Here is a 13,722-nt window from a genome sequence, read left to right as displayed (position 1 = left end):
CTTGAAAGCTAGAGTCTGTTCTCCTACCACATGCCTGTCACTTCATAGAAAAGGGTTTATTGACAGCCAGTGTCATAAGGATCTCAATATAACCCATTTGTATCTGCCAAATCAGAGAAAGACAAGGTTTTAACATTCAATAGAGTAGCCATAGCTCCCAAGGCAACACAAACAGCTGCCTTAAGGTTTCCTGGAAAATATTTAATAACTGGCAAGGATCTGAATTAGCAAGTTTAAAACTAATATAAATCTGGATACTTATAAAGAAAAACTGGGTCTGTAAGTATCGATCATAAGTTCTCTGAAAGATCTGTATTAAAGACTAATCTTAAGTAATATTTGTAATAAATTACCTACAAGAGAAAGTAGTTAGTTATATTTCCAAATGTTCCAATCCTGCTAAGTTCTTCCAGCAGTGAAATACCAAGGAAGTTCACAGGAAGTTCTAACAAAGTAATGATGCTGGTTAATACATTCCAGTGTAGGCTAATGTATTTGGGAAAACATGTTATATTTAACTTAAGTATAAGCTACTTAAGGTCAAGTGTGATTCTACAAAGGTACTTAAGAATTTTATATATATATATATATATATATATATATATATAAGCTCAATGTGCTACTGGGGTTGAAAGGGGGTAAGAAACTGCTGGACATAAGAATAAGCTAACTTAAAACTATACAGAATATATACTCTGAAGAAAGTATCAGTCATGATAAAGCTAAAAGCTTGAATAAACGTCATAAACAGAAAAGATTTTAAAAAGAGGGGTGGGGGCTTCCCTGGTAGCGCAGTGGTTGAGAGTCCGCCTGCCGATGCAGGGGACACGGGATCGTGCCCCGGTCCGGGAGGATCCCACGTGCCGCGGAGCGGCTGGGCCCGTGAGCCATGGCCGCTGAGCCGGCGCGTCCGGAGCCTGTGCTCCGCAACGGGAGAGGCCACAACAGTGAGAAGCCCGCGTACCGCAAAAAAATAAAAAAATAAAAAAAATAAAAAGAGGGGTGGGTGGGTAATGGGTTTCTATACAGGAAATTTGAAAGTTAGATCTTGCTCATTAAAAATGCAAAGGCTGAGCACAAAATCTCTTGAAACATGTAAAGTTTCTTTCAGGAAGCTCTGCCTATAAACTATAGGAATTTGCTAGTCTTAAAGTCATAAATCCTGAAAACTTAAGTTTAAAAACTAAACTGCCAATGTTGCTTTGAGCAAGCCATTTAAATCCTCTAGATCCATACAGTCAATTATAAATGAAGGCATTAGGAAAGGCTGACCTCAAAGGTCACTGGTCTTTAAAGGCTCATTTAGAGTAAAACTCAAAATCCTTACAATGGTCCTACATAATCTGTGCTTCTCCCCACTCAGCCTTTACCTTTCATATATCTACTACTCTTCCTCTCTTCCCGTTTCACACTGGCCCCCTTTGCTGTTCAGCAGATTTAAACTATTGTAGTTTCATAATTACTTTTTCCTTTCATAAAACTTACTAAATGTGAAATTACATAAAATCGATTATTCAAATATCCAACCTTTATCTTTGAAAAGTTTTATGCTTTTCTGACTAAAAGCAAACTCACCTCGTCTTTTCATCTGAAACATTTATTTTGTTAACATGAAGGTTTTCTAAAAGAACGTGACTCTGGTTTTCATACATTCTGCCTTCTGAAACTTTGGAGGATACAACTTCAATTTCCATTGCAATTTGAGAATTTGGCTGAAATGCAAAACTATATTAGTTTTGTTGTTTTTTTTAACAACAGAACATACCTCCTAAAATATTTTAATCATTAAGAAAGGTATTTAGGGACTTCCCTGGTGGCACAGTAGTTAAGAATCCGCCTGCCAATGCAGGAGACATGGGTTCAATCCCTGGTCCAGGAAGATCCCACATGCCGTGGAGCAACTAAGCCCATGTGCCACAACTACTGAGCCTGCGCTCTACAGCCTGCGAGCCACAACTACTGAGCCCGCGAGCCACAACTACTGAGCCCGTGTGCCACAACTAGTGAAGCCCATGAGCCTAGAGCCCATGCTCCACAACAAGAGAAGCCACCGCAATGAGAAGCCTGTGCACAACAACAAAGAGTAGCCCCTGCTCGCCGCATCTAAAGGAAGTCTGCGCTCAACAACAAAGACCCAACGCAGCAATAAATAAATAAATTAATAATAATAAAAAAGAAAGGTATTTAGTTTTTTAAAATGAAGTCTCAAACTTGAGTATGCAATGTTCATGTTTTGCTGCCCAAAACAAAATTGCCTATTCACAGAGAAAGTTTCAAAGATTACTGCAGTAATATGTTCACATAATGCTTTAAAAACTACAATAACCATCTGTTGTGACCCTCCCTCCCAAAAAGTTCAATGTGTTTTTTTAATTTGGCAGGGGGGTTCAAATAAGGATTACAATCACATTATTTTAAATGTAGATTTTCCCTTGGTAGAGAAAAGGACAAAAAAACAAGATCTGGGCATTAAATGGGCATTCAACTACTTAGATTTGTTTCTAATATCAAAAGATCCATCAATAAGAGATTGGTTAAACTGTCATTCCAAATAGAAGAATGTTACACAGCAGTTAAAAAGGATGTATCTCCATATTTCATGACATGGAAAGCGACTTAATATAATAAGTGAAAAACAGTAAGTCACAAAATAACATGATTACAATGATTTTATTATTTAAATTTGCATGAGTATGCACACATGCATGCATGGAGATATATCCGGTAAGATATGTCAAAAGGTTTTCAGTGGTTACCTCAGAGTGGTGAGACTAGGGGTAATTATTATATTATTTTGTATTGATTGAACATTTTCACAATGAATAGGTTCATTAGTTAGGAAAAAAAAATCTATTTTCATTAAAAAAAAAATCCACAATGGTAAATCTGAAACAAAACTAGACACATTATGTATGAAGTAGAGTAAGTATCAGATGCCTATATTCTAAGCCAAGTCTGAGCTACCATTTGATATTTTAATATGCATTAAAAGGCTTGATTAAATTACATAGCAATAACTCACCACAGTCAGGAATTTTTTAGTTTCATCTTTTTGTAGCGTCCTTTCTTCCTTAATTGTTTCTTTGGCTTCACTTTTTTCTATTACTTGCCTCTGTCCAACCTTTCTTAAGTTTGGACTGGGTCTCTGAAGTCGGCCCCTTACTGGTGGAGCAGTTTGGATAACACTTTCCTTCATTTCTTGTTCGCAAGTGTTTATATGATAAGTCCTAGAAAAGGGGACAGGAGAAAAGAGAGAAAGCTTGACTGTAAAAAGATGAAAACTACTGTAAAAATATAAAATTTGAATCTAATAAACACTGTAAAAATATTTTGTACATTAAAGGAAAATTAAATTACTTTCTGATTATACCTCATTTTATAAAAAAATAGTTATTTCAATTCTCAAAAGGTACTGAACTTATATGAGGTACCTACAATATTCAAATTCATAGTAATAGAAAGCACAATGGTGGCTGCCAGGGACTGGAGGTAGGGGGAATGGGAAGTTATTGTTTAATGGGTACAGAGTTTCAGTTTGGGAAGAAAAAAGTTCTGGAGATGAATGGTGGTGTACAACGATGTGAATGTACTTAATGCCATTGGACTGTACACTTAAAAATGGTTACAATTTTTTAAAAAAGGTTAAAATAGTAAATTTTATGTTATATGTATCTTACTACAATTTTTAAAAAGGTAATGAATACATACCTTATATACATATATTTTTAAATGCATTGCTTTGTATAAGATCTTAAGCAGCTAACAGTGAATATAAGCAGGCAAGTGTTAAAAGGTGTTGAACTCAACCTGATTCTGTATTTTAGGCCATATGAATAAAAATAAACCAAGTATTCTTGATACTCACTTTCAAAATACATTAACACATTTCTTAAAAAAAAAAATGAAGAAATATTTGAAATAATTCTCCTATTTTAGATTTTAATAAAACTATCACTGTTTACCCCATAGAGACAACTAATTCCTTTTCCTGGGCTTGTGTAGACTGAGTCTCCTCTATAGGTTCACAAGAACTCGAAGGGGAAAGGTCCTTTTCAGTCTGTACATATGGTAATATCACAGCCTCCTCTTGACTGTGATCTGATTTGTCTTTTTCTGTTGATGTCATTAGGGAAGCCACATCCTAGAAGGTAGATTAAAAAAAAAAATTTCATCGAGGGTTGGTAAAAGTATAGGGAAATAGAAACTTTAATAAACTGTTAGAAAAATAAACTGATACAGTCTTTGTAGACAACAGGGCAATATCTATCAAGAATTTTAATTTCCAGCAATTCTACTTCTAGAAATATATCTTATAAAAACACTCAAATAACTATCTAGAAAATTATACACAAGGATCTTTATTACAGCAATATAATAGCCCCCCCAAAAAAGGAAAGAAAAAGAAAAGGAAAAACAAAAAATTGGAAACAAGACAAATCAGTAGGGAACTGAATAAATTATAATTTCTTTACAATGAAACAGTAACAGAGTCATTTAAAAGAAGTTTAATTTCTATATACTGATCCAAAAAGATGTTCACAGACTTCCCTGGTGGCGCAGTGGTTAAGAATCCTCCTGCCAATGCAGGGGACACAGGTTCGAGCCCTAGTCCGGGAAGATCCCACATGCTGCAGAGCAACTAAGCCCGTGTGCCACAACTACTGAGCCCACAACTACTGAAGCCCATGCGCCGAGAGCCCATGCTCTGCAACAGGAGAAGCCACTGCAATAAGCCCCTGCACCACAACAAAGAGTAGCTCCCACTTGCCACAACTAGAGAAAGCCCGTGTGCATCAACAAACACCCAGCACAGCCATAAATAATTTAAAAAAAAAAAGATGTTCACAATACCATGTTAAGTGAAAAAAAAATCAGAAGGCAGGATATGATGCCATTTTTGTAAAACAATGAAAATAAATACCCACACATTTTATTATTTATATAAATAAGTATCTATACAGAAAAGTTTAGGTAGACATATTTAAAATTTCTAACTTGAGAGGGAGAGATGGACTAACTTGGGAGGGAAAGATGGAACATTATAAAGGACTCTAACTTTTCAGATGATATATTTTTCCCAATTTGCAATTTTTATAATCATTTAAAATAATCAATAAAAAGTGATTTTGGGGTACTTCCCTGGAGGTTCAGTGGTTAAGACTCTGTGCTTAGGCCGTCCCTGTGGGCACACAGCAACGAAGACCCAATGCAGCCAAAAAAATAAATAAAATTAAAACAAAAAAAAAAGACTCTGTGCTTCTACCATAGGGGGCACAGGTTCAATTCCTGGTCAAGGAACTAAGATCCCACATGCCACATGGCATAGCCAAAAATAAATAAATTAAATTAAATTAATAAATGAAAGTGGTGGGTTTTTTGTTTTTGTTTTTGTTTTTTTTTGGCCATGCCTCACAGCTTGTGGGATTTTAGTTCCCCGACCAAGGATTGAACCTTGGCCCTCGGCAGTGAAAGTGCAGAGTCCTAACCACTGGACCACCAGGGAATTCCCATGATTTATCCTTTTTAAACATAAGATTAGGAGGAAAAAGTACAAATGTTCAAGCACAGTAAGAACTGAGCTAAGATGTAAAAGAAGAATTTTAATTCAAAAAAGTACTTCATATGTTTAAATGCTAGAGTGTTAACGTTTCATTTCAAGGTTTTTGATGCTGTATCACACATCTTAATCTCTTATAGACCAAGTTAATCAAGTAAATAAAATAATTTCCTTTTAACTCATATCAAGCTTTTAACATTTTATTTCGCCTTCACAACAGAGTGAAATAAAGATGGACTCTCATTCTCATTTTTCCTGTGAAGAAACTAGTTGCATCATTTGGCTATGGTCACATAACGAATAAAGGTCAGAACTTGAACTAGAGCCTGGGCCTCTTAAAATCCTTCCCATGACACATTTGCCCACCATCAGAGATGCAAGATTCTTACACAAACCACATGGAACAATGAGGTACATTAAGTACAGCACCAATATCACACACAGCAAAAATTACATAAGGAAATATTTGCGAATTTTTAATTCCAAGTGTTTTACTTTAGGAATCATAATAACTAAAACAGAAAACCTCCATCTTAAATAACACTCACACGTTGAGAAGGGAGAGTTCTCGTTTGTTCCCCATTCTGCTGTATCACAACAGTCCCTTTTTTATCAGCTTCCACTTTCTTCCCAGGTGCATGTTTTTCTGCTTCTATAGTCTCTCTTTTTGAAGCTGCTCTTGCTAAGTTTGGTTTTGGTCTTTTGAATCTACTTCTCACAAAAGGTGCTGGTTTCACTTCAAATGGCTTCTGTTCTTGAGGAAGAGATTTGCTTTTGGAACAAGAATTATCAAAGCTTTAGGATGAAATGAAGTGGCAGTGAGAGTGGAGTCTTAGCACAACCTTAGGGACTGGCAGTAAATATTTAATTCTAATTCTTAACAGGAAAACAAATCGTACTATTTGGTAGATCCTGAAAAACATGAGTGGTACAATCCAGGCATAAGCCTAGGAATTATATCATCTTCGCACAAAGAAAATACAGGTTTGTCACGCCTGTACTGACTTAAAAGTATGTGTTGCACACAATTTTGTATGTTAGTAATTCTCAAAATCTACTATCAGAAGGACCTCAAATCTCTCCCAATCTTCCCCAAATCAGCTTAAAATTTTCAACACTATGCTATAGATGATATGTCTTAAAACCTTATTTAGTTTAACATAATCTGCAAATATAACTTTATATGCTTTCTCTTTACAAGCACACAGACCTATATACTTGTACCTTAAATTAATATCTGAAAACTGCTCTGGAACTTCTGGAGATCGCATCCTCTGGTCTTCTATTTTATCAAGTTCCGAAGTCTGTGAAGAAATGTTCAAATGACTCAACTGACTTGATATTTCCTTTTCAGAATTTCTTTTTTCTTCTACAGATACATGCACCATGGATGGTACTTCACTGCTAATGTCCTGGAAATAAATCAGCACATATAAAATATTCCTTAAGCATGTCATACATTTCAAACAAAAGCCTATATTCTTTACACTGTTTTTAAAAATGCAGAAGTTTGGGGGGGTTTTAATTTTTAAGTAAAATAAAATTTAATTTACAAATGCTAAAACACAGAATTTGGAAAACTCTTCTTTCTATATTGCATATTATTATATGTTTTTTCCAAACTACAAATGCCATTACCTATCCAAAAAAAAGTTAGAAAACTGGAAAATGTTAGAATAGCTTCAACTTCAATTAACTGGAAACTTTTAATAAGGTGAACCTTTAAAAGTGGAGTGAAGTCGGGTGGGACAGGAAATAAAGAGAAAAACTGATACAGATATGGTCAAAAGAAATAATTCCAGTGTATGTTCATACTAGAATTAGCACAAATTCAGTCCAATCTCTTATATTTCTTTTATCTAAGAGTAACTTTAAACTGACATTAAGAACAGTAACTTTTCCACAATTATAAAATTTTTTCAATTATTAAAAAAAAAGAATATATAATTTCTTTAAGGTCCTGAAACACAGAATTTAGGACTGGGAAAGACATTATGCTTTTAGAGACTTTAAATGTTGTTGGACTTAAGGGCAATAATCCTGAAATTATTTTGATATTTTTTTCTCTGAAAAAGTATTCAAAAAAATATTTTTAAAGGACAGAAAAATACATACTTTAATATTTAGTGAAGGCACAGCACTGCAGTCACCACTACCCCTCTGCAATGAATCTGTCTCAGTTTGTATTGAGGTCCCAGTCTCCTCTGGTTCGTTTTCCCTTAGAGAAATGTCTATTTTTCCAGTTTTTTCCAAATCTGCCACCTTTTCCTCAGAAGCACTGATCTCTTCTGATCGGCTTTTCCTCAAGGAAATTTCTCTTCCAGTTTCTTTCAAATCTGCCTCTGTTTCCTCAATGGCAGTCATCTTTCCTGATACCTTTTCCATCAGGGAAAAGTCTCTTTTTCCAGTTTCTTCGAAATCAATCTCCCTTTCCCCTGTGGCACTGATGCCCACTAGTACCTTTTCCCTTGGGGAAATGTCTATTCCAATTTTGTTCAAATCTGTCTCCATTTCATCATCTATAGTTTTGAGCTCTGAGGGCTTTTCTTGTGTAGGTATTTCTCTTCTTTCAGTTTCTTCTAAATCTGTCTCTACTTCCTCAGCGGCATCAATCATCTCCGATATCTTCTCCCTCAGGGAAATCTCTCTTCCAGTTTCTTTCAAACCTGTCTTCACTTCACCAATAGTATCGACCTCCTCTGGGGCATTTTCCTGTAGGGGTATTTCTCTTCTTTCAGTCTCTTCCAAATCTGTCTCTCTTTCCTCAGTGGCATCAGTCACCTTTGTTATCTTCTCCCTTGGGAAAATCTCTCTTCCAGTCTCTCTCAAATCTGTCTCCATTTCCACAGTGACATCAATCATTTCTGGTATTTTCTCCCTGGGAGAGATATCTTTTTTTTCAGTTTCTTTTAAATCTGACTCCATTTCCTTAGCAGTATTAGTCTCCACAGGTACCTTTTCCCTTGGTGAGGTTTCCAATCTTGCAGTTTCTCTCAAAGCTGCTGTCATCTCCTCAGAGGCAAGAACCTCCTTTGGTACCTCTTCTTCCTTTGAGAAAATTTCTCTTCTTCCAGTTCTTCTTCCTATATTTGGCTTTGGTTTCTGAAATCGAGTCTTTAGAATCTGAACTTGTTTATTTGCTTTATTATCTTCTTGAATACTATTTAAAAAAAAAAAAGACACACAATCAAATTGTAAACTAGACTGCCAACTGAAGAGATATGGTTGAGAAATCACTACTGAAAAACTCTCAAATTAAAAAAAAAAAATTTAACAAAGCACCAGGAATCCCTGGGCAAAATTTAAAAATTAAAGTAGAGAAAAAATTCCATCCTTGGAAATTACAGTAAATTTTTTTTAAAATTAAATATAGTTATTATATAGAGACATATATACAGAGAAATCTATCAATAAGGTCAATTAGAGTAGCAGCTAATCAGGCCTAAATAGTCTCTAATTGTCATCCACATCAACCTTGGCAAATACTGGCTGAGAAAGACTCTCCAAGTCCTCTACATTGGAGCTAGACAAATTTGTGGCTGCTATTCCTACCTTTTCGCTCCTACTCTCCTTTATCCAGACATATGTCTTGCTATAAGAGTTAAAGAACTCATTTATATGGCCAGGACTAACCAGGATCTCAAATAGCTGGGTGGAGGTATAATTTGAATAAGGTACAGTCTTATGACTAAAAACTAGGTCTGCCCCTCCTCACTTTTTAAAAACAATTAAAAATGAGATTTCCTGTACAGTCACTTCTCTAAAAGCTTGTGATTTCATAATACATTGTGGGAATGAAAGAAAAGAGTAAACAAAAAAAAAAAGAAGTAAACAACATTTTGCAGTCTGTTGAATGTCACTGGGCACACAACAATCACTATCTAGTATAAGCATCTTGTTCTTCAAAAAAGCAGCCAACATGCTCTGCTTTGTGCTTTATCATAATAATAGAGAGTAAAACCAATAAAAATATACAAACGAATGAAAGAGCACTTAGTGACTGGTTAAGATTTTGACCTCTGAGGCCCTTTTCTTGTGTAGATATTCCTCTTCTTTCAGTTTCTTACATAGCATCTTGAACAGTTCAAAGTTTTTGAGACTGGGGAGGAGGGAAACTGCCTACTGGATATAAACAGGCATATGATTTGATAAAACACAGAATCTTAGAATTGTTTTTATGAATACTGGAGATTCAAAGGCCAGAAAGGTCACTGCCTTTGGAGAGGAAAGTTGTTGATATCAGACTGGATATTAGTTATGAACAATCCAGCAGGGTTCTAAAACCCAAAGGCCACTCAGGGAAAACTTGGTTTTCTACTAAGCCACATGAAAATGGAGTCTGGTTTAAACTAAAAAAATACAAACAAAATATCCAAACTGTCAGATATCTGTAATTAATATTTGTATCAGAGATATGCAACAAGTAATGCAGTTGTACAGGCTTCTACCCAGAGTTTGTGTGGCAGAGAAGTAAAATAGGTTGGGGGTGTAGGGAGGGGGTACAAAGGAATAGAGAAAGAAGAGAGGAATAAAGGAATTTTTCTGTCTTCTAATAAAGATCTTTTAAGTAGTTCAGGAAACCTAGCTTTCACTCTCAGGTTAGGTAGCATTTAAACAGGCTCATACAGCTGTAATAAAGTATACAATAGGCCAGACTTTAAATGTAAAGATTGGTAAAATATAAATAATTGTTGAAACTAGATAGTAGGTACATGGGAGTCTGTTATTCTGTTCTCAGTACTTTTGTGCACTGAATATTCCCAAAGGGAAAAAAGTTTTTAAAGCACACTAATAATTCCGTTGATCTGGTTTAATATCCTGCAGAGGGGAAACAAATTCAGAGAGCTTTGGCTATGGGAAGTATAAGTTTTACTTAAAATTTACATAAACCTTAAATAAAGGTAATATGTGATCAATCTAATCCCAAAGAAACAAATTTTAAGAAAGTAAGTAGCATTTTCACATCTGGATATAAACATGTAATTTACTATGCATGTGAAGTGATAATACTATCCATGTTAACTCAAGGTCTAATTTGCCATGGGTAAATCAATTCATTAAAATACCAATAAGTGAGAAATCAACACGAAGGCAATGACATAAACTGCCTTGAAAGGTGAATTTACACTTGTAAATATTATGTAACTTGATATACAGACAACAAAATCAGTCTGATTTGCTATTTTTTAAAAATGATTAAGAATTTCTAAAACTTTACACATAATTCAACTATTATATCATTAATAAGATGATGCTTACCTTAGACATTCATTAAGAGCCTTGGGCTCATCTGACTGCACATTTTGGAAAGAAGTATCTTTTTTTTCAGATTGTGATGTGATGTCTTCACAATCAAAATTTTTACATGCCTGATCTTCTATTTGTTCAGGAGTCTTAATAACAAACACATTTTAAAAAAAGTTTTAGGTCTCACAATGTAACACACATTTATAAAAGACTTCATTGAAAATTATGTATGACTTGAGTACAAGGAAAATGGTAAACATTTCAAAATTATAAAATGATATTCAAGGGGCACTCTTTTTTTTGACAGGGGTGTGGGGTGGTGCCACGCTGTGCAGCCTGCGGAATCTTACCCGGGCCCCCTGCAGTGGAAGCATGGAGTCCTAACCACTGGACCACCAGGGAATTCCCTAAGGGGCACTTTTTAATGTTTGTTCTTTAGATATAGGAAATTTCACAAGCCACACCTTTTACCTCATCTCAAAGCCCCCATTCTTTTCCTCCTAATCAGAAAGCAAGTAACTGCTTCAGTCTGATCTGTTAAAATTATCCCTTGGGGTCTATCATTCTAAATCTTTTTGATTATTACAATCACATAGACCCTGGGAATCATAACAGAAGAAATTCAAATCTCAAATCATGCCAACTCTTACTCTTATCACAAAGACCAGTTACTATGTAAATAATCTAAAATTTATCATCTTTGTTGTTGGAATATTTTAGTAGGGAGCTTTTAACATTTTATTTTGTTTAAGTCAGTATTAAAATTCATATACCTAGCTTTATTTTCAGAAGGGAAGTATAATTCAAACACCTGCTGAGTGATGGGGGAAGGCAAGTCCAAACATGAGTAAGGTGAAAGCAGATGATTCATCATATAAATGCTTAAAATTCACAGAGCTGAGAGCTAAATGCCTTCACAATTAGGAAAGCTGCTGGCTATGAGATTTGGGCATTAAATTTAAAGAACAATATACATAATTGTATACAGTATTGCTGTTTAAAAAGGGGGATGAAAGGAGGCTTATGTATTTGTTTAACAAAAAACTGGAGGGCATCAGAGTACTTACATCTCTATCGATACAGGACTCATTTTCATTCTTTTCTACACTGGCCCCAATTTTTTCCTGTGATGTAACAGTTTCTTTTCTTTCAGCAGCTTTACCTACATTTGGCTTTGGCCTTTGCAATAAGCCCCTCATTAGGCGTGCAGGTCTGAAAGCCTTTAATTGATCATCTTCCTGCAGACAAATTTTTTCACTCAAACTAGAGTAATTACAAAGAATTAAAATCAATGGTTATTCTGAAGTCACATAATTACTTGTATATCACATACATGCTTGTTTTCAGTATTCTCTTCTCCCAGGTATAAATAAGTAAACCATTTGGAATACAAAATAATTCACAAGTGTCCTTAAGAACACCCTCAAAGATACACACACCTCTATACTTTAATCCTCTAGAACAGACATAGTCCTAAAAGCATGACTATAAAAAATTTTAAAATCATTTTAAAATCAAATTGTTACCACAAAATTGGAAAAATCTATACCTGACAAGCATGGAATACTATTCCCCACTCAGGACGCCATTGTGTACATACACCTCTAGGGCACTGGACACAGATTATGGAATAAACATACAGTCCAGAATCCACTGGTTCAGATTTATATTGGAGCAAGGCCTATTCTAGATCTCTACTCCAAGTTAAAGATTCCCCACCGCCCTTTTTTTCTGGTCGCACCGCCCACCATGCGAGATCTTAGTTCCCCAACCAGGGATCAAACCTGTGCCCCCGGCACAGCATGGAGCACTAACCACTGGACTACTAGGGAATTCCCCTAAATATTCCCTTTGGAAACCCCTTGCTATAAATAAAATTATCCAGAAACATATGCCTTAACCATTAATTTATCTAACAAGACTTTGTTAAAATCTTGTTATTAAGTTGAGGGAGAAATGTAATTGCTCACCAGTGGATCCATACTATAATTTATTTCTACAATACCAAGCATAAAGAGCATTACTAAAATGTTTCAACAATCCCTATAGTTAAAAATGGACTTAAGTACACTAGTTGAAAATAAAATGCAGACATTATTAAGTAGAAAATAAGTCATTACAATCATTCCTAAGAGTTACTATTTTTATTCTATTTCCTAAATACTTACTTAGATGCAGTGTCAGCTTCTGGGTTCTCTTTCTCTTTATTCTCCATTCCAGAAATACCAAGTGTATTCATTTTAGCCTTTTCCATATGATTCTACGAATTTAATTTTTTATATTTAATCTACTTAACATAAAGTTCAAACTTTGTAATAAATAAATAAATGGAAATTAAAACAATAAAATTTCACTTTTTTGTACTTCTAATTATTAAAAGAGAGTTGTTAAAATCATAAAGGCAGATGAGAACCTTTTAAACATATAATCTCATACATCACTGATAGAAGCACAGATTGGTATATCCTTTCTGGAAAGCCTTTTGCCAACATGAATCTAGAATTTTAATAATGTTCATATTCTTTGACCCAGTAATATCATTTTTAAGACTCTACTCTAAAAAAATATCTAGACAAAGATTTAAGTACAAGGATGTTCACTGGAACATTATGCAAAACAGCAAACACTGTAAACTGACAAAATATCCAATAATGAATAAACAGCTAAATAAATTCAGTTATACCCATTGATAGAATATTATGAAGTCACTAAAAACCATGTTTTCAAAAGATATTTAATGATATGGAAAAATATTTATGAAATGTTAAAATACCAGAGAAGGATACAAAAGTGAATTAATATTACTACTCAAGAATGTAAAAGAAAAGCTGGAAGGATATAGTCTAAAAGGTTGGTTGCAGGTAGATAATAAAATTAACTTTTGTTTTAATTTTTTTTTTTTTTTTTTTTTTTTTTTT

At 34.6% G+C, this 13,722-nt stretch overlaps 1 protein-coding gene across 3 annotated transcripts in view; it reads right to left on the bottom strand.

The window, feature by feature from the left end:
• Positions 1-13,722, bottom strand: part of BDP1 (BDP1 general transcription factor IIIB subunit) — an 87,209-nt gene that overhangs the window by 38,828 nt on the left and 34,659 nt on the right. For all 3 annotated transcript variants that reach the window (XM_024119802.2, XM_024119804.2, XM_028492963.2), the window contains exons 14-22: positions 12,973-13,064; positions 11,872-12,067; positions 10,817-10,950; positions 7,673-8,717; positions 6,782-6,969; positions 6,106-6,328; positions 3,963-4,141; positions 3,023-3,227; positions 1,576-1,712 (exon numbers count right to left, since the gene is read on the bottom strand). In XM_024119802.2, the coding sequence (XP_023975570.1) occupies positions 1,576-1,712; positions 3,023-3,227; positions 3,963-4,141; positions 6,106-6,328; positions 6,782-6,969; positions 7,673-8,717; positions 10,817-10,950; positions 11,872-12,067; positions 12,973-13,064 (2,399 nt within the window). The remainder of the gene's footprint in view (positions 1-1,575; positions 1,713-3,022; positions 3,228-3,962; positions 4,142-6,105; positions 6,329-6,781; positions 6,970-7,672; positions 8,718-10,816; positions 10,951-11,871; positions 12,068-12,972; positions 13,065-13,722) is intronic.

The sequence above is a fragment of the Physeter macrocephalus genome, chromosome 8, assembly GCF_002837175.3.
Source record: "Physeter macrocephalus isolate SW-GA chromosome 8, ASM283717v5, whole genome shotgun sequence".
NCBI classification, from domain to species: Eukaryota; Metazoa; Chordata; class Mammalia; order Artiodactyla; family Physeteridae; genus Physeter; species Physeter macrocephalus.
Note: the sequence above shows the minus strand (reverse complement) of the source record. Positions and strands in the feature narration are given on the sequence as shown.